Genomic DNA, 26,662 nt, shown 5'->3' with positions numbered 1-26,662 from the left:
GCAATTGCACACCATATTGTGTGTTACTCCTTACGTAGTAGTTATGGCAGAGGTTTCATCACAATAGTTCTCAAAATAAACCCTCCCTATACTTTCAAAGTATATTACAGAGACACTGTAAAGTCATATAAGGTCTGAATTCACACAGGCTTAAAACTTGACTAATATAGTAGCAAATATAATTCTTATTTAGAAGCACCAATTAAAATAAAATCTTCACACACATTTTCCCTCAATTTGCTTGCATAACTTCACTTAACATTAATAAGAGTTATTCAGGCATACTGAAGTAAGGACAGATTGGAACTAAAATGTGATGATAACATATAGGCACAATTTGCATACATGTGTAGGGCCTAGAGTGAGCACAGTGACTTTTTAAATATTATTCACATGTACATACAAGTCACTGGATATATTAAATTCTTATATGTAAATTTAAAACAATTCATGCTTCTGTACACAATAGTCTTAAATCATTTTAATGTAGCTGGATTCCTGAGAATAATTTTCTTCAGTTAAATGAGAGATCCACTGACTTCAATGGAGTTATGACGGTTTACACCAGCTGGTGGTTGGCTCCATTTTACTGAAAGCTCTTGAACAGATAGCAATGTTGCATTGATTGATAAAGGAAACGCATACTTCAGATGAAATCAGTAGGGCAGTTGGTATTACAGTGCCACTTCTCACTTGGAGGAGGTTTGGTTGGACCAGCTTGGGGATGGCCAACCCCTGGTTCCAGAGAGGCACAGGAGAGGAAGTGCTTGTGCTCATACATGCAGGAGCTTAGTCCCCACTCTCCCAGGTGCCTTAGAATGAAGGTCGGAGTGCCCCTTAAGGAGAGAAGGGGTTCTCTGCTTCTCATTGGCCAGTGGGACTCATGGGGGAATAGAGGGAGCCAATTAGCTCTTACAGGCACCCTCATTTCAGTGTAAAGATGCCCCATAAGTCTTGGGGCCATCTTGAGGCTACTGCTGCCCCCTCTCCCTCCCTATTGTTGAGATACTGTTGATCTCCGTTTCCTAGATACTGTGGCTCTAACTGATTGTATCTTCTGTATTGGGGAGGTGTTTTTTCCATTAGGGCCAAATTGTCAGGATGACAAGGATGGAAGGGTCCCTTTCCTTGCAGCATCATGGAAGACCAGTTTTAGGTGAAAGAGAGTGAGAATACAAATATTTAAGGTTAGGAAGTGATAAAGGAGTATTTAGTTTGTCACCTCTTGTGTCTTCGGTCTAATACAGATAAAGGTTAAAGGTAGTACCCGGAGGTAAATCTGAGTAAAAGGCCCAGGATATAACTATTTGTCATTTTTGTGTATATGGAGAGAGGAACGCTACGTCTTCTGAGACTGAGGTAACCCTCATTTCCCCTCAAGTGTGTGTAGGGTGGGCAGAAGATTCAGAGATGGGCTGAGTTGTGGAGTTAGGCTAAAGTGAGTCAGCTCTGAATTACTGGTTAGCTGGTAGGCAGCTATTTAGCTCCATACTGAACTAAGTGAAATGCCTGGTATGTGAGGGGGTGAGTGGATTGTGCCCCTTCCAACCCCCACACTTGAAGCCTGCCACTTACTATCCATCCTTGTTGTCTGTGTTTTATTCACTTGTGTGTCCCAACCAATATGCTGTACAATCTTTAATACCCAAGAAGTGGTTCCCATTATTTCCTTCTCGTTTTCAGAACTGAGAATAAGAAATTTGAATTGCTGATCATTTTGTACCGGGAGTTAGAATTTCTGGTTGCAAACTAGTGAGTGCCTCATTTGTGGTTTGTGACAAGAAACTTCAACTCCTGGCACTGAAATATTAATGTTCTTATACTGTTTTATATGAATACTTTGCAGTCTCCATTTGGAGTGTTTAAACACTTCTTAAAGCATTTTGTGTCAAGTTCAGTGGTATGTGCCTGCTGCTTTGTGCCATGTCAGTGGTACAGAGCAACTGGACACCTGGCTTAACAGTCAAGTAAGCTAATTTTACAGCTGTTTTGCATCCCTAGAGTAGTGCAAAGCAGCCAGAGTGTACTGGTAGTAAATACGGACCTTTGCTTTTGGGATGCAAAAGTTTCATGCTACTATAATCGTCCCTAGTGCAAAAGCACCCCAAGCTACGTATAAAGTCTGTAGGATTAACAACTTTGCATTTATCCACTTTCACTGGGCAACTCTTCTAGAAAACATGACCTACATGTTGTTTTTTTCAGATATGCAAAACAAGGGCCTGATCCTGGAGTCCTCTCTCATAAGAAACTGTCACCCTTGAAGAATAGTAGAAGACTGCAGGATCGGACCCTGAATTCTCAAAGTGCCAAATCTTGAAACTGAAAACCGATTAATTTTCATATGGAGAAAAAGAAAGCAATCTAACTCTGAAATAAGCTTAAAGCGGTTGTCAAAACAGAGACTGTGAAGTGCTATTAGTTTAAACTTTGGTGAAATCCTGAGGGGTAAATCCTCAGCTGATGTAAATTCCCACAGGTCCATTGATTTCAGTGAAGTCTGCCCTGAAGTCAGTGGAGCTGTGGGAATTTACACCAGCTGAGGAGTTTAATAATTTTGCTTTTATACGTGTAAGATCTAGACAAAGCTATAGTGCACTATTTGTGCCATTCTGGCAGTGTAATCAATATAAATCCTGGATGAGTTTATTTTAGAATTAAGTTGGCTACAATTTGCAACTTAGGGGCTAAAAGTTGGCAGCCAAATTTTCAGCCTATAAATCCTAAGGCAATTATTCCTTCCTCCAACACAAATCTAGGTGGCTGTTTGGAGTTGCTCGTGCCAGTTGCCAGCAAGAATGTCAGTCATGTGGTTTTCATCCTTTTTAATGTTCCTCTACCTCAAGTCTCTGCATGTTTTAATTTGGCATCTCATATGAAAATATAGTATGCGTTTGTATGCTTTTGTATGTTTTAAATATACCTCTAGTATTTGAGAGTAGACGAGATGTAGTTGTTTTTCAAAATGGATAATTGTCTCTCTATTTTGGAAGGTAAAAAACATAACTCATTAAGATACTGAGATGTTAGGCCAAATTTTCAAAGATCTCATCAACAGGTGAGCTATAGAAAACGTATGTGCACAAATTGTGTGTGTAAGCCAGTAAATGAGAAAATGAAATCAGTTTGCCTGTGTAAATATGCAAATGAAGAGTTTTGTAGGAGCAACAGATGTACAAATATTTTGCATGGTTCATGTGGCCCAAATGCTAAGCGCTTAACAAATTGTGCACTCTACAAATGCAGTACATTTTCATTACATGAGTACAGAATAGTGTACAGTCATACAGCTGTACTAGGATGTCTCCAGTGGAGTATTTAAGGTCTGTTGAGCAAATAATGAACATTTGGGGCTCTATCCAGCTGATATTTTCTGGTTTCAGAGGAACAGCCGTGTTAGTCTGTATTTGCAAAAAGAAAAGGAGTACTTGTGGCACCTTAGAGACTAACCAATTTATTTGAGCATGAGCTATAGCTTTCCAAAATAAGAAAACTGCTGAAGATTAAAAGTGCTGGCTGCCCAGCTGGCCAACTTAAGTCAGGTGGTCTCCGTCCACTGAAAAAGTCCTTTCTCACACACACACACACAGGCCGAAGCCTGGGCGACAGCGTGTTGCAAAAGAGGCATGTAACAGGCAAAATATAATTGCTTTAATTGCAATTTGTTCAGGCAGATAAAATTCCCTATTCTTGTGAAAAAATTCATCATAGCTTTAACGATCACAGATAATCTGTTCTTGGTGCAAATCTCATCCCCAAAATAGGCACCTCTTATGGAATAGCATGTGTAGGATCAGACTGGAGTATTTGCTCTGTATTTACTCAGAGGATAAAGTGCCACTACTGAATTATCAAATCTGCTTTCTGCAGTATCAGGACTTTCTCTGGAGGTTTTACTATCCTGAAGTGGCATTATTGGAGGCATCTAATCCTTTTAGTTCTAGCTTTTCCCCCATTTATCACTGAGCTCTTGCAGTGCTCTCAGTTTAAAAAAAAAATCAGTTTGGGCATATTTCCTTCCTGCGTCTTTCTTTCTATATCTACATGACTTATTCTGGAGGAGCAAGTTCACGAAAGCAGAAAGGCATGTCTCTTCACTTCCTCCTTCTGTTGCTGCCTCCACCCATGCTCCGCCCACCCACCACGTGTTGGACATCTTGCCCTTCCTGCTGGCGTCTTCCCTCCCAATTCTTTAGTGTTCCATACTTTCCCCCTTTATCCTTGGTCTTCACTTACCAGTCCTCCTGTCCTCTGGCTACTCAGCCCTGGCTCCTCCAGTTGGTGCTGTCCCTGCTTTTGCCCTTCCTTCAATCAGTGAAGGACTGAATTCACCCCACTTCTCTCTATGTGATCTGCCAATAACTCACTCATTCTCTTATCCTCATGGACCAGCAAATCCAGTGGGAGGCAGTTAATGAGGTATGATATATGTTAACATTTAACTGATTCTGAAAGTATCTTTTAAAATACAATGGATATTTTTACTTTCTTTATCCACTGACCCTGAGAATGAGTTAACAATATCTTTCTTTGCCAAACCAAAATTTTGAGCCATATACATGAAATCACAGAGGGACAGTGGAGAATTGTTGTTTGTGTTTTTTTAATTACTATTCTTTTAAAAAAAAGTTTTAGGAGAACAGTTTTGGCACATCACTCTTTAAATTCATAAACTACTCTCTTGTTCTAGAAATGTTGAGTCTTACTTTAATTCACAAATTGTGTGACATAAATGGATGCAAATCTATGCATGTAAACGTCAACTCTTTGTTCAAAGGGAAGTTTTGCAAACATTGGGGAACCTAAACTGACCCGAAAAAGAAACCAAAGTTGAAATGTTGAAGTTATAATGCAAACCAAATTAAATGGTAAAATTTTATCATCCCTGAGCCAGATCCTCAGCTGGTATAAACTAGCATTTCTCCACTGACTTGCTTGAAACTATTTACCTCAGCTCAGGACGTGACCCATAGTTTAGTTCCAAGAGTATATTGCTCAATTTATAATTATCTCTTCTGCACTTGTGGTATTATCAAATAGAACGACACTTACATTTTCTGGGATGCCATAGCAACAGAGATCGGCTGAAGAAAAGCACTACATAAAAACTAATTAATTGTTGCTGTTGTTTTTTCCATCAGTGAATGCAAATAGCATTGAGGCCACTGCTTAATCAGAATTTATGTGAAGTTTCCCATCTGATAATTAGTTTGTTTCTTACTTAGCTATTATTTTATCCAGTTGACTTCACCAATACTAGAGACAAATGCAGTTAAACATAAATACGTACTATAAGAATGAATTAGCGCTGCATGGGGCAAGTCTCCTTTGGAGCCATACAGGACCATATTTTCAAAACGTTTTCATGTGCTCATTGTGCATACAAAACAGGATCAGATGTTCAGTGGGTGAAATCCTGGCTCCAGTGAAGTTAACGACAAAACCTTCATTGACTATGCAGCCTGGATTTCACCCCTGATATAAGGTTAGAGCTTTACACTGTCCCCTGGTTCAGATTTCTATTTCAGTTTTTCTGCCCGCAGGCTGGCAGGGGCTGGAAGTTTTGTAGGGCCAACAGACAGGGAGCAACAAAATGTGTACTGTCTCTTTAAAGGAACAGCAAATTTGTGAGGTTTTTGCGAGTGTTCCAGTGAGAGGGATTGGACATTGCAGGGGAGACCGTTCGGGGGAAACTCGGGGCTGGAAGGGCTCTTGGTGTCACCTTGCAAGTAATAACTAGGCTATTGGAAGGCCACTGCACTGTGAGCCAGCTGCTGCTGGTATCAGGGCTCTGAGCCAAAGCTGCACAGCATAGAGTCACCAAGGGTTACAGGGCAGACGGTGACACAGCCACTTACTGGTCTGGGTTGAAACCTCGAGCATCACGTCAACATGCAAGCAGGTGACGGAGGAGTTTTTCAAAGTCACAGTATCACACTTTGATACAATTTATGGCCATTGAGAGATGTTTTACTTCATTAAAAGCATCTAATATAAATATGCCTCAACAAGCAAAAGCACTCACATCTCCTTTATTTTTTCATTACGTTTTCTCATTTGGCATTTACATTCGCTATCCATGAAATCTGATATCTTGTAAAACAAATCATCTGTGCTACACCAGATCATACAAATAAAAATGGTCCAAGTTCCTATTTCTTACATTTCCTTGAACGTTAAACATCTAGGTAATTTGAAATTGGATACAAAACACCTTGAATGTCTCTTCCTAAAATATTACAATCTGAAATTACTTTATTTTTAGGGGGTTGGACTAGATGACCTCTTGAGGTCCCTTCCAACCCTGATATTCTATGATTCTATGATACTTTTAAACTACATTATAATATTTTCAGGACAGATTTATATATTTCCTCATCACTATAAAACTTTTTCCTGTTCTGTAACTTGCTAAAACACACACAGTTAACAGATTGTGCTTAAAAATATTTGGACAATATAATGATTATTCTGTTCTTACCCCCACTTTTTCATTTTAATAGAAGAGTTGGCTGTGTAAGGCAGCTCAGAAGAAAATCCTGATCCCACTGAAGTCTATAGTTTTACCATTGACTTCAGTAGTGCCAGGATTTTACTCCAGGTGTTTACTAACCAGAGAACACCCAAGTATCAAATCATCTGACACACCTCCATTTGTTCATCTTTGCTGTTCTCAACCCTAAAGAGACAGAAGTCCAGAGACCAATTAAATTCACAAAGTAGTGATTAAAGCCAATCTAGAAGTCTTCTGGCTTTTACATGCACACTGTCACACAAACCAGTTGGGTCACCTTATCCCAGGATATCCCATTTTTCACTAGCATCAGATGGAGGCATGTGCAATGTGTTGTAAACACACTTATAATCAGCTGGAGCAATCAATTAGCTTCCCCGCTGCAATTATACACAATTAGCAATATGAGGTTCTTGTGAACTACAGCCTCCCTCCAGTCTGTCTTCAGAACGTATGTGCCAGTGGTTAGGCCTCCAGAAGACATTCCCAAACCTGTCTTTCATCTCTGGTAATGCTCTATATTACCTTCTGACATATTAGCTATGTTTACTCACTGGGTATCTTAAGATATTATACTGTTTAAAGAAGTAGCTTTACAAAGATTTTGATGGCCTCTGATTAGCAGAAGCTACACTTTTATTTTTATTGTATTTTAGCATTATTTTAGCTCCCTGTTTTGTGCAGGCATTACAGCCAAGGCATTGAAACCTGACTGCTTCAGGTTAGCCTTCCCAGTCCACGTTAGAATTTAAATAAAAGTGGCATACTCTTTAAATGTGCTGAGCACCTGCAGCTCCCATTGACTTAATGGGATTTCAGGGAGCTCAAATGCTTCTCAGAGCCAGGACACTTTAATTTAGGTTACAAAACATGGATTGAGGAGCCTAACTTGAGGTATCAGGTTTGAAAATTTTGGCCCAAGCCTCCCAGCAGGTCAGTAAAATAGATAAGTATTATCATCCCAATTTACACAGGGGACTGAGGCACAAAGGAGATTTGGCTAAAGCCGTATGAACGTCTTCGGTATTAGTGGAAATAAAAATTAGGTGTAGGCCACTTGTCCTCAAGCTCTGTTCCTTAACTACAATAACATCCTTTCTGCTGCTAATGGCGATAGTGACAGTAGGCCAGATGCCACTCTATGCTCGACGTGGAAAGTAGCAAAGTAGTGTAGATTGGGCCTTACGCTAGAGGAGACTACTGTGTGTTTCACCTGTCTCCATACACTGCAAAGGCTCCAGGGCTTGGGGGAAAGGTAGAACTGAGATGGGGAAGAGGAGAAGGCGCTCATGCAGCATATGCCCTTCAAGTTCAGCCAGAAATTCAGTAAATAGCTACCCACATATTATCCTGGTTGAATGTGCGGCTGCAAAGCACCGCTGAGAAGGGTTTCATTGCAGCCACTAGCAGGGACCAAAATGTGGCTCCTGAGGGAGCCGTGCTATGGAAGTAAGACTTAGGGAGCTGTGTGGAAACTGAGCCTCTCTGTAGATGTTTCTGGAGCTATCCCAGGGCCTAAAAGGGGTCCAGTACATTAGGTGGGCAACACAGCCCTCTCCCAATTCCAGGGGAAAAGTGGGAGTTTATCATGTAGGGTAGCAAGTGCTCCCAATTGCAGTCCTAATAAGAAAAGGTAATTAAAATTTTACCAGATTTTTACTTATGTGCTTAGAGACCCATATGAGAGAGACAAGGTTGGAGAGGTAATACCTTTTATTGGACCAACTTCTTCAGCTCTCTGTAGCTCAAAATCTTGTATCTTTCACCAACAGAAGTTGGCCTAGTAAAAGATATTGCCTCTCTCTAATTGTCTCTCTAATACCCTGGGTCCAAGCTGACTACAAGAACACTGCAAATATATATATATATATATATATATATACACACACACACACACGTATCAATGCTATATTATTCTAAAAGGGAAGGCTTCCAACATGCTTTGTTAGAAATTGTAGACAACCCATTAAAAACAGAATCTAAGGGAAGTCCGGAACATGCTAAAATTTTGGTATTTAACTAAGTTCTCTCCTTTGGTATATAAATGGCTACATTTCCATTGTTCTACCTAGGAGATGACTGGAAGGTGGGTGGGGGGAGGAATCATCGGTGGATCAGCTGCACAAAGTTTCCACACAGCTTTGAGTGCCAGATCTTCACCAGTCCCAATGCCACAGGGCAATCCTTCAAAGAAATACTGCTCCCATTTAACTGAGCTCAGCAGTTTGGAAGTTCACAGGGTAAGAAGCACTTGTCAACCTGAATATCTAGGTAAGTTTCTAATTACAACTGCCATTTCTGAGCTTAGTGCTGGAGGCAGCCATCTTGCTGAAGAGTGATATAATCTCTGACTCAAGTAGTGTAAGAGCTCAATGGAAGAGACAGGAAAACAATTTCCAACCTGATTTAATACAGGTTTGGGTTTAAGCACCATAAAGAGAACACTAATAATGACATAAAATACTTCATTTTAAAATATCATCCACTGTTTTCTTTGCACAACTGTTAACCCATTTAGAAAGTGCTTTAGGAAGTAGTTTACTGTCTCTTCCACTGGGCTTGCATGCATTTAGACTTTATCTGTGCTACGATTTCCTTCCTAAAATTTCTTTCAATTGCCACGAACAAATTCAGTTCCATCTGATAGCAATGTCAGGAGCTCTACTGTGAAAATCACCAATGGAATTAGACGCAGTACTTAAAACCACCAACAGCAGCCTGTAGCCCTGTCTATACGAGAACTCCAATTACTACTGCCCCTGGTGGAGCTGGAGTGGTGGTGGCGATGGTGGGGAAATTCTAGGGAAAATGCCTGGTTTGCCACAGCCACAGGGTCACAGATTATATCACTTTTCAGCAGACTAGAAGCCTCTGGCACTAGACACAGAAATGTCCCATATATAATTAATAAACTCCCATTTCACAGTTTATTCTCGGAGATAGCAATAATATATTAATGATATTAACTTCTGTTTAAATAGTCACTTTCCGCTGAAGGATCCCAACTGGCTCTTCAGTGAGAGATACCTTAGAAGAAACATAGAGAGATACCACTTCAAAAAGTATAGACATAGAGCACCACTGAAATACAGCCACATTTGTGATGGAGGTCAGCAAAGAACAGGAGCACAGTTGGGGGAAGGCAAATTTTGCCAGAGATCTCATGCCTAACCCTTGCTATAACAGTACCAGGGATTTTTTAAGCTGTCATCCAAAATTGTTTTTCACCCTTACAATCTGGACTAAGGGTTCTTGGTAAAGGCTTCCTTTAAAGAACTCATTGTTATGATACTATTGTTTTCATTTTGGAGGTGTCTGAGGCACTATCCTGCATGTCTCAAGGTTTATAGGGGGTGCTATTTTTGATGGCATGGTTAATGTAACACTGTTTTTGATGGCCTATTCCACTTCACCCCATGTACCTGGATTAGTCTCCCTCGCCTTGTCCACCAAGTGACCTTACTATCCTTTTTCAGATCCCTAATCAAAATTCAGGTCTTCGGTCTAGCTAATGCCTGCTCTGGTGCTGCCTGCCGCTAGACTGATGCTTAAGCATTTAGGGCTCTATCAGACCTTCAGACCACGCTCCTGCATTACAGCTGTACTGTCTGAGTGAGAGGTCCAGTATGCTTGGAGTGGCAATTGCTGTGCCCCTAACGGGGTGCACTGCAATGTGTGCTCCTTTCTGTGGTCAGGCAGCTCTGCTGACCAGTAGAGAGGAAGGTAGCGCCATGGCTCCAATGCACCGAAGTCAGTGCAAAATTGCCATTGGCCTCAATAGAATGGTTAAGAGCCCTACATTGTAACTGTATTTCTTCAGGGCAGGGACCAGGACTTTTACTTGGTATGTAAAGTGCCTCACACATCACAGTCATTATATAAACAATAATAATAATGCTCAAACTGGAAAAAATATGGTGTGCTCCGACCATTCCACAGTTTATCCTTTTTTTATCAGGTATTAGGAGTAATGGGATGATGTTACCACCCACAGTACACCTCACTATTTGAGTTACTTGATCCCAGTTATTAGAGGATGCTAACAATTACCAAGTATGCTTGATACAGGAGAAATGCAAGGAGCCCTTTTGCTCACCAGCACAGCTGTGTGGAAAGTTGCAGCATTGCTGCAGGTAGCACAAGGGGAATCTGATACGGGTGGGGGATTCAGCTGAGTGTTTCTAAATTAATGGGTGTCGTGGTGACTGGCTCTAGAAGAAGCTTTCTCTCTTTTTTTCCATTGGGGGGAGAGAGAGAAAAATACACCTTGTAAATTATCACTGTATGTTTTTATGCCCCTGACTGCTTACCCAATGTACTGCACTCAACAGGACACACATGCTATCAACATCCTGGTATTTTTTCAACTTCACCTTGAAATTTCTTGCACTTCAGTGCCACCCACAATTAACAATCAAGAAACATGCATTCTTTTATTCCCACATCCAGCATTCCCCCCTCCCCCGCCACACACACACCCCCCCCTCAGCCACCAACAGACTTTCTTACCAAGCGCCAACCACTTAATGGAAATAAGAGCTGACTTATTCTACAGTTTCTTGAATTCTGTGGCCTGGAAGGACTTGTCCTCCAGCCTAGTAAACCAGACAGCAGTTCCAGCCACTGTCCTGATTCTTCCCAGTGCTGAGCACATTCAATTCCCACTGAAGATTGGAAGCTGAAAGCACTCAGCACCTCACAAGTGGCTTTCCGCATCTCTGAAGATCAGGCACTGAAGTCAACAGAAAGGAGGATGCTCAGAATATTGCACAATCAGGCCCTAATCCTGCTCCCATTGATGCCAATGACAAAACCCACATAATCTTCAGTGGGGCAGGATTGGAACCTAAATAATGAGCTATCCTTATTCATGAGAAATCCAATCCAGGAATGAATTAGTCCAGGGAATTAGTGCCTGAAGGTGATAGGATTTTTTATGGTGAAACTGGAGAACATTCTATTTCTGTTTGATGCTTAAACATTTAGGGCTCTATCAGACCACTCTCCTGCATGACAAAGGCACTAACCTAAATTTTTCAAACTTGGACACCCAAAGTTAGTCACATAAATCCAAATATGAAACCTACATAACTCCATCCGTATTGGCAATTCTAGGACCCATAATTCACCACCGTTGGAACTCATCCATGCTAGCAAGGGTGGTGGCTGTGGTGTGTCATCCAACACCTCAGGGGATGAACAGCTGAAAAGTGCAGAAGGTTATTGTGTCAGGGAGAGAGTGTTGAACAGAACACATTCTGCACCCTGGACATTCCCATTGCCTCTATCTCCACTGGCCAGCAATGGGGTGAAGATCACACTTCACCCTCTTGATTAATGTTGTAATGGCTGTTCTTCCACTGTGTGCCAGGAAACTCCAGGAGGCATTGTGTCCCTTAGCAACCTCTGCCCTGCTTTCACAGCATATGCCATAAAGCAAAATCCATCCCTATATTTCAGAGCAGCATTTTCATTGTGCAAGCTGAGTGTCTAAACAACTACAGCTCTGGTATCGCTCCCCTCTTTGACTTGGGGCAAGTCACAAAGGGCTGGATTTTGTGTTCTCTTCTGTTCGCTTTGTGTCACTCAGGCAGCACAGACAATTGACATACCTGACTAGTAAAGAATTTCCCCTGCGTTGTGGATCTCTCCAGGGGTGACAGAACCAGCTTCTGCAACAGCTTCCCCACCTTCCCTTGGCCATTGCCTAGGAAGAGGGATACAGGAAGGACTTGTGTTGGAGCTGATCTGACTTCCTCCAGGACCAACTGACGTGGATCGAGGAGCTGCATGATTTCCCTGATGCCTCTCCTCTGCAGCCAAGCTCCATTTGGGTGAAGTGGAGAATCCAGGCCATTGAAGTCCCATTAAAATCAACAAGACATGAGCACATGCTTAATGTTAAGCAGATGTTTAAGTGCTTTTTTAAGACAACAGCCCATTAACCTCTCTGATCATCTGTAAAATAGGGATAATAATGCTTCCCTATCTCTCAAGGGTGGTGTTAAGAATAATTGGTTAATGTTTTTAAACTGCGTTGAAGAATAAAAGCACTGTAAAAGCACTGTAAAATGCTATGCAGATTTGCTTAGTCCTAGACTTAGAGAGGTGTGTGTTGCAGGGGAGGGGGAGTTTATTTATCTTTTATTCCCAAAAATGTTCATTGCTTAAATCTTTTCTTTATGTTGGCAAGCGAATATGTAATGTAGGTATTTCACTGTGGAAGCACACCTGTTTCTTAGCTGGTATTAGAAGCAGAAAGGCCTTAGCTTTCTAAATGCTGACACATTTGCATCTATAAGAAGAAACAGACAGAATGGAATATAAAAGATTAAAAAAGGAGGGAAATCTGAATTTTTCAGTGTGTAGTTAATGCTGTTCCAAAAAAGAGGAGAAAAGATCCATTGTACATTTCCAGCAGAAAGTTTTACTTTTCCTTGATGTCCAAAACATCAGCTGGTTTCAGTCCAGCATAAGAATGCTTACACAATAGGGCATTTTTAATTGGTCATTTAAGCTTAAATTGGCTACATTATTATGCTAATTAAATTATTTTCCCTTTTCAGGGGCCTCAGGGACCTCCAGGACAAAAGGTATAGTATAAACAACAATACTGTGAAAGTGATTATACTTCCTAGTGCCAAATTGCAAGCAGGAGAGGTGAATGGAATTAGCTACTGTACACCACATTGAAGCAGTTAGTTTAGTCTGTGAATTTTGTTTTCCGAAAATACAACTACATAATGTGAGACACAGGATTTCTAATTTTGCCCATTATAGGAAATTCAAGCAATGCAGAGCAGACTGTTTTCAATCTGTCTGCTGAACTTGCAGGTTAAAAGGGCACTATAATTTTCTTTATTCAAGTACTGTATAACTATGAAACCAAACTTGAAACACTGTAAAAGGTGGGGGATAAAGTTTCAAATTGAATGCATGTCTTTACTCAAGTAGATCAGTGCCATATGACCAAAAAAGTGACCAGAAGAAATAAAGGATGTAGGTGTTGCTGATAAATGGTGTTTGGTTGGCTGTATTCAGGTGGCCTGCCGGTGTCTTCCTATTTCTATGGTAACCTGACAACTGACTTCCTGTGAATGCTTTCAGCATTATTTACACTCATTAGGACTGACTGCTGCAGTTTGATGGAATGAACCAAGGATTTATGGGATTGAACCATCAGAACAATACTAAATATATCGGTAATAAAAACTAGTAGGCTGCACTTTGCCAGTGTGTGACCCAATTATCATGAAGGCCAAATTGTTTGAAAAGTGATTTCAGAAGATAAACAATATTGTCAAAGATGTTTAAGAAAATTCATTTAATGATTTAAAATTATCTAGAGAAAACCTAAAAGAATAATTATCCTTCAGAGGTGGGAATGATATTATCCCCTATTTTTCTGTCCCTGAGACTGTCACAGGCACAGCATTCTTTGAAATCTGGGTTGTTTGGCATTGGTTAAAACAAAACATTTCAAACAAAAGAAGGTAAAAGCTATGAAGATGTAACGGCTTGATCCTGCACCATTCAAGTCAATGGGAGTTTTCCCACTGACATAAATAGGAGCAGGATCAAGCCCTAGGACTAAGGAGAGGAGCGTTGTATGCTTAGCAATATAACCTCTGATAGACAGTGTGTGAAATTGTAAAGCTGCCCTAGTCCCCATGTTGCCATTTTAAAACTACTCCTTCAGACTTGGGAGGTACTTTAATAGCATGCTTAACATCAGCAAAGCCTTTCTTTCTTTTTTTTTTTTTTTGGATATTAGAAAATCTGAGATCCTTTTGCATGATTAAGCATATGCTAATTTTAAACCTGTTTTATTTATGCATGTCAGCATCTTATAAGAAAAATCAGCAGATATCAATAAGGGAACAGTCCATACTAAAAAAAACAGTTTATCAAGAGCCTGATGGCTTACCTCCCTTCTGAGCCTGTGTGTTGCCCTCTGTTTTTTGGGAGGAAGAACAAGAATATGTGACTGTTCACTAATGCCCCCTATTCCTGATTAGCATTCATGGGCTGCTTGCATCAAGCAACAACAGGGCTGGTACAGACAATGCTACCAAGTCTGCATCCTTCGGGGGCCTCCAGGTCCTGAAGGCCTCCCCACATCCCTCCAGCAGGGAAAAGGGTGAAATGCTCATTTGATATCTCTTGCTAAGGTTACAGTGCCACGTTGTATGGAATACAAACAATTTCTGAATGACTCACAGCTCTATGGAGACAAGAGCTGGAGCCTTCTGAGAGTTCAGGATGTCTCCCTTTACTGTGGCCCATTCTGGGACACATGACACATTTCCTCCTTTTCCTATTTAGCAGCAATTTTCCATCCATTATTCTCCTAACCCAATCCATCCACAAATGCAGGCATCAATATTGGACACATTCCCTAATGACTTCTATGTCCCCGGACTTCTCCCACTGGACTGAACTTTCTAACTGGTGTGCATAACTGGATGGAGGGGAGAGGGTCCCCCACTGATTCTTTGGTCTTGCAGAAAGTGGACCCAAATGAATGGCTTTACAGGAGGCTCTAGATTTGTTTGAAAGAGTCCTGGACAACAATACACCCCACCACTGGCAATCCCCTTCTCTTTAGAACAAACTAGCCTGTATAAAGAGGCTCAGATGCTTGTGAGCTAAGCTGAGGATGTGTTTATAAATGAAAGATAAATTGATGGTTTCAATGTACTTTTTCACTGAAACTTACTGTTTAAAAAAAAAACCCGCTATGTCAGCACATACTGTACTGCTGCTTTCCTCACCTTCTGAATTGTCACTGAAAATTCATAATGACAGTTGCACAAGTTAGTACAAAAAGACAATGCATCATAAAGAAGTTTACATTTGTTCTAAGGCTTTATAAAAAAAGATCCCTCAAATGTTACATTTCATTGCCGATTTCTTTTTAATTCTTTCTTCACGTCTGCTTCTTGTTTGATCTATAGTGGTTTTTAATGTTTTGATTGTAGTAACTAAAACTAAGCAGTGCCAGACAGAATTATTCCAGCTTATCCCTTAAAAGTACTAAAGATTGGTCAGTGTTACCAGTTGGTAGCTTTAAAGCATAGTTCCTGATATGAATATTTTTAATCACAGAGATCCAAACACTAGATTTAGGAGGCTCTGTCTTCCAAATTCATGCAGAGTGGTCAGTGGAATTGAATTATAATTCTTTAGTTTGTACTGAAGGTTTCAGAACATCACAATATAATCAGCCATTTGAAACTTGGTTAACGAAGTAGGACATCAAGTATGCAATAATTATAACACTAGGACACTTCTGATTAGTGCAGAAGGTCAAGTGGGAAGAGCTCTTACCATCAACAATGATTATTTTTAAAAACATTTTGCACTCATGGCAAGCATGTGTTCAACATAATTCTTTAAGTATTGGGTTTAGAGCTGACATGTTTTATGATTTGTTTGTCTGTTAAACTTGCTAAACCCAAGTCTATGGTTCCCACCAGGGTTCTGTTGGAGTGCCTGGTGTTCCAGGAATAGATGGACATATGGTGAGTTCAATATGAAACTTTTTCGCCTTCTTTTTCAGTGCTGAAAATGCTATTTACTTGAGTTTCTAAAGCCAGTCAGAGTTTTTCTACATGAAAGAATTGCACTGATATAACCAAAGATGTGATTTTTTAACAGATTTTGTTAACTTGCTGCCAAAGACACTGTGGACACTCTTTTTTTGTTTAAGGGACTTTTTCTGATTTAGCTTAAGGCAACTGGCGACAAGTTTAATTGAAACTGAAACAAGCCACTGTGAAACTGGGCTAAGAGTGTTCACACAGGGGTTTGTTTTAGTTTAACTAAATCAGCTTTTAAAAGACACTCGTATAACTTAAATGGAAATGCCTTATGTAGACAAATCCTCAGTCACTATGTCTCATTAGGAATAATTTTTAATTTCCCAATTCATACAATGAAATTTTAGTTTTCTGAACTCCCAGGGAAAGTCGTGAAATACAACAGGATCAATGATTGGCTATAAAAATACACATAAATTAGGTAAGCAAAGATAGCTAGACAAAGATTCTGTTCAAAATGATAACACTATTGTTGCAAAAATAGATGTTGAGGTAAATACGTACAATGTTATTGTTAGTTTTAAATTGAAGTTTGTGTTGGAGGGTTTATTTTGGGTTTGCATTTTATATATCACCAAATATTGCAGTCCCCAGTCATTTATGTTATTCAGACAAAATTTCCATTGAAGTATGTGGGAGTTTTGCTTGAATAAAGAGTAAATAAAGATTGTGGGATCTGGCCCTTAAATGGAAAGAACGAGATAAAGCTTTTAAGCTGAAACGAATACAGTCCTGTTGGTATTATGAGAACATGTAGTTTTAAAGTCTCCTTACAATTAAATTAAGACAACAAATAGCCTTAAATTACTATGTACATAGGGAAAAAAAGACAACCTTATAGCTTTTTGTTGGGCCAGTCCTGCAGAGAGCAATTTTACTCCCATGAGTACTTCCGTTCAAGATAATGGGACTTCTCATGTGAGTAAATTGACTCATGCTTCAGTTTTTTGAGGGTCAGGCCCCCAGTGAGCTATGCCCTCCACCTGCGAGACACCTATGAAATCTGAACCTAGAAACAAGCTTCTTCTTTCACTGATACACAAGACACGGCTGTATTTGGCTCTTTCTATAGATCATGCCAAGTTCTGCAGCTAGGTTCAGGGAGAGATAAATGGAAGTTTGTCAGATGGATGTGTATAACTTTACACAATGTATCTACAAAAAAAGAAAAATACAAAAGATTTTTTGCAATTTCTTTTTTCTTTCTCATGGCTTAATGCCTTTCTATAAAGGACCATGTCTTCTCTGCTGTTTTTACAGTGCCTGGCTCATTGTTGTGCTACTAGTAATAAATAATGAATAAGAAAATGGATTAGAAATGTAGGGGGAACATAAACTTCGATTCACTGTGGAAAAATGCAAACTAATCCATCTGGGAGGAAAATAATCCCCAAAACAATTATTCAGTTGGGACGGGAGGAGGGATTTATCTTTGGTCACTAGTGAAATCAATTTGGTAGTCCTAATCTTTTAGTTCCATCACCAAACTGACTCACAGTTCAGCATGACTGATGGTCTCTGCTTACAAGAGAGGCCTCTGACTAAAACAGCAGGGGTGTTTCACATCAGCACTAAGGTCTGTTGGCTGTGCTGGGTGGGGAAGTTTACATAATATGCCTGGCCCAGCTCTAGACAGTACTATGCATCTGTTTTTCTCATGAACACTTACTTTCCTACCAAACTTCAAAAACACTTGCAGGGAATACCAAAAGGGAAAAAAAATATAATTGATTCACTGTGTTCGGATGACAAACCATTGTATATAAAGATGGTGATATGCATACAAAAAAAACCTTAAAGCATAACTCCAAAGTGTTTGATCGTTTATTTTGAATTGAGTTTTTCTTAACAAAAAAAATGTACAGCATTTAACATTATAATTTGCAGTTCTGGATCTGTATAATTTGATTATAATAGTTAACATTTAATAGTCATTTCATTTTATTGCTAGTAAAACATGAACCTAATTTTGCCATAATATCCGAGGAAGACAAAAAAAAAATAGCGTTGTCTGTTGTAAGACAGCAAAGGAGAAAATATTTTGGAATCAGCATATGTGAGATCTAAGATATGTTAAAATATCACCAGCCAAATTTTTCATGGGGTCTCAGATTTTGCATCTGCTTTTTTGTGACTGTACTTAGTTGAGAGAACGATTCTGCAGGCACAATCACTTATGGGCAAAAACAGTAGAGTGTAGACGCTAATTACCAGTGCATTATTTGTATGTTCAAATCGGGTTTGTGACCATGTAGTCTACCTCCTAAACGTTATCTGGTGTGTCCACCAAAGTGTGGGTGCAAAATTAGTAACATCATCTTTGAAAACTTGGCCTACTTACTTGTAAAGGAAGGACAAGATTAATTCCAGGCAAATTGAACTATATTGGATTGATGATTCACTTCTTATAAAAAAGATTATTTTTAGGGGCTTGAGGACACAAATTTACTCAAGCAAATAGTTTTTACTCACATGAGTAGATGCATTGATTTCAATTGGACTACTCATACGAGTTAGGATTTGCCGGATTGTGGTCAATATTTTTTTTTAAGATAATACATTGGAAAGACCAATGTGGACTTTCACTGCGGGTACGAATAAATGATTCTATGGTCTCACAATTTGTACATCTACCTTCTGAAAGATACGTATACGGCATGGTATTCATACTTTACAAAGGAAAAAATAAATATGGAGTTTCCATAGGAAAAAAAGGAAAAAATGTTACAGTTCTTTATATGCTACTCATCAAATTTAAATTGTGCTTCAAAGATAGAACCTAACAGTTTCTGTTTATAGTTTTATGTTCTGATTTCCTTCAGTAGTTGTGGCATTTTCAAACATTTTCCTCTGTATAACTTGAAGACACTTTTAAATGGTTATACATTTCCTATAAAGGCGTCATCACATTTTCATTCAGGTTGAACGCTTTACTTTTGGCCTGGAAGAAAGAATGTGCACATTACTAAACTAAGAAACTAAATCCTAGAGCAAAGCTATAGAGATCTAAAATAAAAATGTAGACAAAATTCTTTTCATTATACTACAGTTGTTTTTCACAGCCCTTGACGACATGTAATATTTTATTGTGAAAGAAAATGAATTACTTTAATGTAGCACAAATGTGACAAAGGTGGCATGCTGCAATTCCTTTCAGTAAATGACTAATAAATTCCATTTGTTTGCGAATAAATGAAAAAAAAATATTGAAAAGCTAAATTAAAATAACATTGTATAATATATGAAGAGGCGTATAATATACTGTACAATACACCATGCAGTATAAGGTTTGTTCCTGCCAGTGAGCTGTGCAAGTGGATCCCTGTGCTCAGATTTTGGTGCCAAAAGGTTAAATCTTTCAGATAGCATGCAAACCCATATTTTATGCAGGAGATACTGTTGAAAAAGACTGGAATAATAACTTCAGTGTCTGGCTTAATTTTTCCATTGTCCATTGTAGGCTTCTCTTCCTCTGTAGTCTCAAACTAGAGATAGACTCCTTTGAGAAATGAATGTTTATGCTGAAGAAGCTAGTCTTCATGAATTAAAGTTAGAGTTTGTTGTGGGATGCTGGCTGGTGATTCTGGCAGCGTTCTTATGGATTTACTGTGATTTGCAGAATATTGAACCAGGCTCAAATATGTGATGCAAATCATCTCCCTTGAAGACATATGGGTAAAAGGTTTAGAAAAGCCTTAGAGCCATGATAGCCTTTTAATGAGTGAACTCCCTCCGTCTAATGATGTATTGGACTAGAATGCAAGGGGCATTGACGGGGTTAATATTTTCTTTCTTAGGATCCAATTCAGGAAAGTATCTCTGTTCAGGAAAGCACTTAAGCATGTACTTAATTTTAAGCATGCACTTAAGGCCCGCTGACTTAAAGTTAAGCATGTGCTCAAATGCTTTCCTCAGTTTTACTCCCCCTTCAGAAATAATCACTCACCTTGAGGAAATTTTGTAAGGTTGCCGTTAGCCGTAGCAACACCCCCAGCAACTGAAAGTCCGCAGTGAAGTTACTTTTTCTTTTAATGCGAGCCGTTTAATGTGCAGCGAAGCAATCTCAGTCATAGAAGGTTTTTCTATATTCTTCCTTTTTTTCTTCATCCGTCCTTTAATTGGAATAGTGGAATATGGAAAACGGATACTGCTTATGACCAATAGGTCCGGCCCGGGCTACATAGCAATGTAGACAGGCACAACAGCTCTTGGAGCAGTGAGAGGATGTAGCTCTGATCAGGGCCTTCTCTTCCTTTTCACAAAACACAGTGGGCACCCTGTGCCACTGGTGCTCTCCTGGCTAGTCCAGAGAGATAGCGGGGCTCTAACCCCACTCCGGCCTTCTCTTCCTTTTCACAAAACACAGTGGGCACCCTGTGCCACTGGTGCTCTCCTGGCTAGTCCAGAGAGATAGCGGGGCTCTAACCCCACTCCTCTCCACCCGCTTTGCAGAATCAAGCGCTCACAGTAGCACAAGCCTGCCCCATCGGCGTGCACTGGGAACACAAGGTGCAGGATTGTGCCTGGCCTATGTGGGGACTCAAGGGAAAGTAGAAGAGTTCTTGCACTTACACAGTGTATCCCTGTATCACTAATATTAAACTGGCTACAAAAGGATTCTTGAAAAGTTTAGATAGTACAAGGATATGACTCAAATCAGTTATTCCTTATGTGGGCTTTACTCAGGCAGAACTCCTGTTGTCTCCAACAAGTCAGAAGGACTTTTGAAGTCAATGGGAGTTTTGTCTCAGTAAGGACTGCAGTATATTTGGCCTGAAGGAATTCACTTTCCCATGAGCGAATTGGAGATTTACTTGAGCTGTGTAATTCTCATTAGCTTTAAATGGGACTTTCTTACAGTACATAAATCCTCCCCTCTTCACCGCCTACATATGTTAGACCCCTATTTTTATTTATACATTACTTGGGAATTTTTTTTGAAAAGGATGTATTGAAAGCAAAATGTGTGGTCAGTGTCGATCATTCCACTTTAAATTGCTTCAGTAGTTTGACCAAGTTACCAGATAGCAATTTGGCAAACCTGGAAAAAAATTTCCTTCTTTTACATATGCTAGTAGATTTAGAGACTGAGGGTGTGCAGATTTATTATTACCCTTTTGATTGCTTATTTATTATTACTCTTGTGCATATACATTTCTCTTCCAGTACTATTTATTACACAGGATACATATTTTAAAAGATTTTCTTTAAAGTATTTTTTGCAGGTATAAAAACCATGTTGTATGAAGTGCAGTTTATTAAAAGAAGAAATACAAAGAAAGGAAACATCATTGAGTATAATTCACAAATTCTCAGACGAGTTTGTGGGCCAGCTGAGCCTTGTTGAAGAGTCTTTTCACTTAATTTCACCTGGTGAGTGGGCCAGAAGAGATTTCCAGGCCTTAAACAAACAATTTTAAGTTCCTTTGGGGGGGGGGGGGGGGACGAAAAGCAAGTTGAAAGGAGGTAATTCAACCCTTGCTTGAAATGAAAATCACAGTAACATGTCTGAGAAACCACTTTTTCCCCCTGTCCTCGTTCATGTATTTTACAGGAAAATTAGCCTGGATTAGGTTTTGGGGGCCTCTTGTATTTCCTCTTCCTTAAAATTAATTACATTCTAGTGACTGAAAAATATAGCAGCACTGACAAACCTTTCCTCTCAGGGGCAGGGAAAAATCAACCAGATGCTATACCAAGAGGTACTCATCACACCAAAACTATGCTGACATGAAAGAGGCTGCTTTTTTTCTTGCTTTTTTACCCTTTTGGTCCTTTTTCTTTTAAATTCAAGACATACAGCAAAAGTTAGGTTAGCCACCCACCTCAATTTTTGCTGAACAGTCCTGATTTTAGATCCCAGTCCTGCAGGGCACACAGTACCTGCAAGGTGAAACAGGCTTTCAACTCCCTTTGGTTCCTTTGCATGTCTTTCCCACAGCTTACAGGATATCAAAACAATTCTAAGATATATTTGGGGTATTATGCAATGTCTCCATAGTATGTAGTATCAAAGTCCAAGGGCAAAATCTGAATTTGTGTGGACCTAACACAACTTAATAAAAGCATGTGCAGAGAAAGACACATGCTTCTCGCAGTTGTCCAGACATTAGTTCAGTTATCAGAAGCCAAAGTCTTCTCAAAGATTGGTACTACAGCAGGCTTCTGGCAAATCCTCCTTGCTAAAGAACCTATACTATTAATGACATTCATGATGCTGTTTGGAAGCCCTTGTTTTAATTGTCTTCCATTCAGCATATCTTCAGGACCAGAACATTTCCAAAAGAGAATCTTTCAGATTGTGTCAGGTCTGCCTGGCATCCTTTGCCATGCAGATGAGGTGCTGGTGTATGGCAGAGATAAAAATGAACATGAAAAGTGACTACATGAAGTTTTGAGATGCTGCCAACAAGCTGGCCTCTCTCTGAATGGGAAATGTGAATTTGGAAAAAGGAACACACAAAATTTGTTGAACACACAATTAGTAAACAGGGAATGCAGCTGGATTCAGACAAACCGAAGGCATTACTCATCTTACCTTAATCCAAAGACATTTTTGCTGTAGGAAGATTCCTGGGCATGATAAAACATTTTGTAGAATTCTTAACAAATGTAGTTCATCTAACAAAACCCTTAAGAGATCTCCGTCATGGTCATAATACATTTATCTGGGGGAGCACACAACAAAACCCATTTAATAAAATAAAAGAACTACTGATATGGCCACATGTTTTTGCACAATATCCAATAAAATATCCAGCAGCAGATGAATCTTCATATGGTTTAGGATCAGTGCTCACACAAAACCACCCAGAAGGAGACCAGAGGCTGTTGCATTCATATCAAGAAGGCTTACAGAAAGCGAGCAGCAATATCCTCAAGTGGAAAAGGGAAACTCTAGTAGTCACTTTTGTCTGTGAACAGTTCAGTGCATATCTGTTTGGCTGGCATTTGAGTATTAAAACAGACCAAAAGCCTTTAGTGGCATTATGATGTTCAAAACCATTGGATGACTTTCCGCCTAGGATTCAAAGATTTTGACTATGGCTGCTTTCTACATTGAACATATAGCAGGGAAAGCACTCATAGCAGCAGACACTTTCTAGATCCCCAGTTGAGCAGCCACAAATGGAAGAAAAAGCTTTAGAGAAAGATGTCAAAGTCTACATTGTCCTTTTTCTGGAAGCAATTCCAGCATCTGCCAGCTGACTTCAACAAATTGGAGATGAACAGCTAAAGGATAGGAGTTACCAGAAACTGACTCAACTTTGCCAAAGTTCTGGAGCCAAATTCCACCAGACCTACTACAATATTGGCAGAATCTAAATGACCTTCACATGACTGATGTTTCTGAAAGGACGGTTCATTCTGATCCCGATGGTACTTCAGAAAGAGATGCTCTCCAAAATCCATGAGAGACACCAAAGCATAAACAAGTGCAGGGCATGAGCACAACAATCCATGTGGTGGCCCTGTCTGAGTAGGCAAATTCAGAGCTTAGTAGAGGGCTTTTATAACAAGTAAAAAAAAAAAATTGCCAGAACCATTACTCTCTACAAAGCTACCTGACAGACCTTGGGAGCAGGTAGCCACAGATTTGTTTTCTGGAAAGGACTCGCACACATTATTGTAGTTCTCCAGATGTATTCACTTGGACATACTTACACACGCTTCATCAGCACAGGTCATCCAGAAACTAAAGTCAGCATTTGCAAGACATGGAGTTCCTAAAGTCTTCATATTTGATAATGGGCCTTAATTTACCTATGAAATACTGCTAGCATTTGCACAGGATTTTGATTTTGAACCTCATTGTAGTAGTCCCCTTTATTCCCAGAGCTACTGGGAAGGGGAGAAACAGTGTAGACTTTAAAAAGACTTCTTCAAAAATCAGTGGATTCATAACAGAAGACTCCTGGCATATCAGTCAATATGCCTCGTGTCTGGACTATCTCTGGTAAAACTTCTGATGTCAGGGTGACTAAGGACTGACCTGAAGGAATTTTGAAAACAGGATGCTGGAATAAAAATTCTGCAACAAAAAAACTTCATTATTCAGCACAGAAGACAAACTTTGTTCCCTCGTCTCAGTTCAGGTAGTGCTTATCTCAAAAGCTCCCAGACACTTGGAGCTGTTCCCAATTTGGCAGAAACTCCCCGATCCCACCTAGTGAAGACTCCTAAAGGACTCTTCAGAGGAATCGGGTTCATCTTCAATATTTTGCAACACAACAAAGAGAGGATCTGGGTCCTACAGATATTCTATCAGGAAGTGAGCCTCCTCGACAGGAAACTCCATGCATAAACTCAACAGAACTGACAACATGGTCTGGAAGACTGATCAGAGCCCCTGAAATGCTTAGAATACTACTCTGGACTATTTTAATGCAGTTGATAAGGGGACATAGTAGTGTAAATAGTTTTAAGAAAATTGAAGTTTATTTTGAACTGTTCCACTGAATGCATCCGATGAAGTGAGCTCTAGCTCACGAAAGCTTATGCTCAAATAAATTGGTTAGTCTCTAACGTGCCACTAGTACTCCTTTTCTTGTTGTACATTGGTTTATAATTTAAGTTGTAATATTTAATGAAAGAGAAAGGGAGATGTGAAGTGATTATAGAGTTCCTGGTCTTTCACAGTAACCAGAGAAGACCAGGATGTGTTGCAGCAGGGAGCTTAATGCATGTAGGAACTTCCTGGTTAGGGGGTTCTTTAGTTGCTGCATAAAGCTTCGTTCTTTGTGTTTGTGTCCTCACACTACTGTGAGTTCTAGAAATTATCAGAAGTTCTGGGTGGTAGGTGGTGTTATTCAGAATGGTTCACCCATCCTTAGCGATAATGTAATATAATGATGTTTCTGTGTTACGCATTGGCATCACAGCTTACTGAAACAACAGTTATCTTTAACAGTGGCAATCCTGTGATCTCTATAGCAATAGTGAAGGCTGCTTAACTTGTTAGCATGTTGCTGCTGATTTTGCATTATTGTGCATATTGTCCCATCAGTGCACTTGGAGTTAATGTGCAGAACTCCACTTAGCGTTGATGGCGGCTACATGCCCAGAAGCTGACTCCTGTAATATATTAAAGCCTCTGAATGTTTCAGCCTATTTGTGTGTTTGTTTGAAAATATACCATCATTACTGCACAAATGAGGACCATCTCTCTGTATTATTATAAACAACAAAAAAATCCTACTGGGTCAGCAGTATTATTTTTCTGTGTGAGTGGTCAGCAGATAAACTACTTATTTAGAGGTCAGAGCAGGAAGTTGAGGTCAACTCATGAGCTGGTGTTACATTGTCATGGAGTTCTGAACTCCACTGAAGTCACTTTGTCTCTCTGTGTCTGAGTTTCCTCCATGTGTAAAATTAGGATGATGCTTCTCTACCTTACAGAGGATTTGTGTGATTTAACTCGTGTTTAGATAATGCTTTGAGATGCTTGGTTTAAAGACACTGTAGGAGTCTAAAGAATTACGTGCCTAATTCTGATCTCTTTTATACCAGTATAAATCCACTGATGGAATTCATCCTGATTAATACCAGTGTAAATTAAATCAGTACTCAGTCCTTTATTGCGTGTAGCATGTTCCTTTTTCACCACCCCTGTCCCGCACAGACTGCGCATATGCTTCGTGGTCCATTTTTGGCAACTTCCGTAATACCGCGCTATGTGATGTGACTAAAATTCCCCATTCTTATTGCTGACAAGGTAGCTTTAAAACTTCTACCAATGTGCACCAAGGTCCAAAGTCACCATTGCTTAGGTCACAACATACCTCTCTCTGGGTTAGGGAGAGACTACAGGAAGCTTCATGTTCTTTTGCCCTGGGTTTAGCTAAAGTGACTTGATGTCAGACTGCCATGTGGTGATCCTGTGGCTGCAGTATTTAATGTTTATCCATTATCCATGTTTACGAACATGGACAATGTAACTCACTGTTCCAAGTTTTATAGCTCTTTGGCCACATTGATATTAATTTTTGAAAAACAATAACTGCAACCCATGAACTTTTTCTGATATTTCATTGTCTTTTGTATAGGCAGTCACATTTTTTTTTCAATATATGATCCTTCTTTAGAGGTGAATGTTGTGTTCTTAAAGGCTAGGAAGTGGTACGGTTGGTAATGCAAAAAAAGTTAAAGGATATTAAAACTGCACTTTTGCTCTAGAAGGAGTATTTGTATGTTTACAGTCTTGGGACATGTTTTCTGTGGACCTGGTTGCCACCATTGCTTCTGCAAGGACACCAGATCAAACAAAACTGACAGCAGCTGGGAGGTGTGCGCAGCAGAGAAGCTACCAGCACCATGACATCTGCTGCTGGACATTGTGGAAGCTTCTCTACGAACTACTGTGTCAAGTGGGCTCCACAGAGCTGCAAAACCCACTTCAAGAGGCAGGGCGTATCCCAGCCCACATTAATACTAATAGAAGCAGTGTTTGCTAAGATGCTGTTCCTGCATATGACAGGGTGGTTCTGTCGTAGGCATAGCATTAGTAGCCAATAGGAGCATAGCTTTGAAGAAGCCATCTAGCTGG

The 26,662-nt window shown here is 39.8% G+C and overlaps 1 protein-coding gene across 1 annotated transcript in view; it reads left to right on the top strand.

Moving 5' to 3' along the window:
• The window catches only part of COL25A1 (collagen type XXV alpha 1 chain), a 427,499-nt gene that overhangs the window by 307,164 nt on the left and 93,673 nt on the right, over nucleotides 1-26,662 (top strand). Inside the window, exons 11-12 of the mRNA XM_075127572.1 lie at nucleotides 13,081-13,107; nucleotides 15,994-16,038. Coding sequence (XP_074983673.1) covers nucleotides 13,081-13,107; nucleotides 15,994-16,038 — 72 coding nt within the window. The remainder of the gene's footprint in view (nucleotides 1-13,080; nucleotides 13,108-15,993; nucleotides 16,039-26,662) is intronic.

This window comes from Caretta caretta, chromosome 4, assembly GCF_965140235.1.
Source record: "Caretta caretta isolate rCarCar2 chromosome 4, rCarCar1.hap1, whole genome shotgun sequence".
In the NCBI taxonomy this organism is placed as follows: Eukaryota; Metazoa; Chordata; order Testudines; family Cheloniidae; genus Caretta; species Caretta caretta.
Note: the sequence above shows the minus strand (reverse complement) of the source record. Positions and strands in the feature narration are given on the sequence as shown.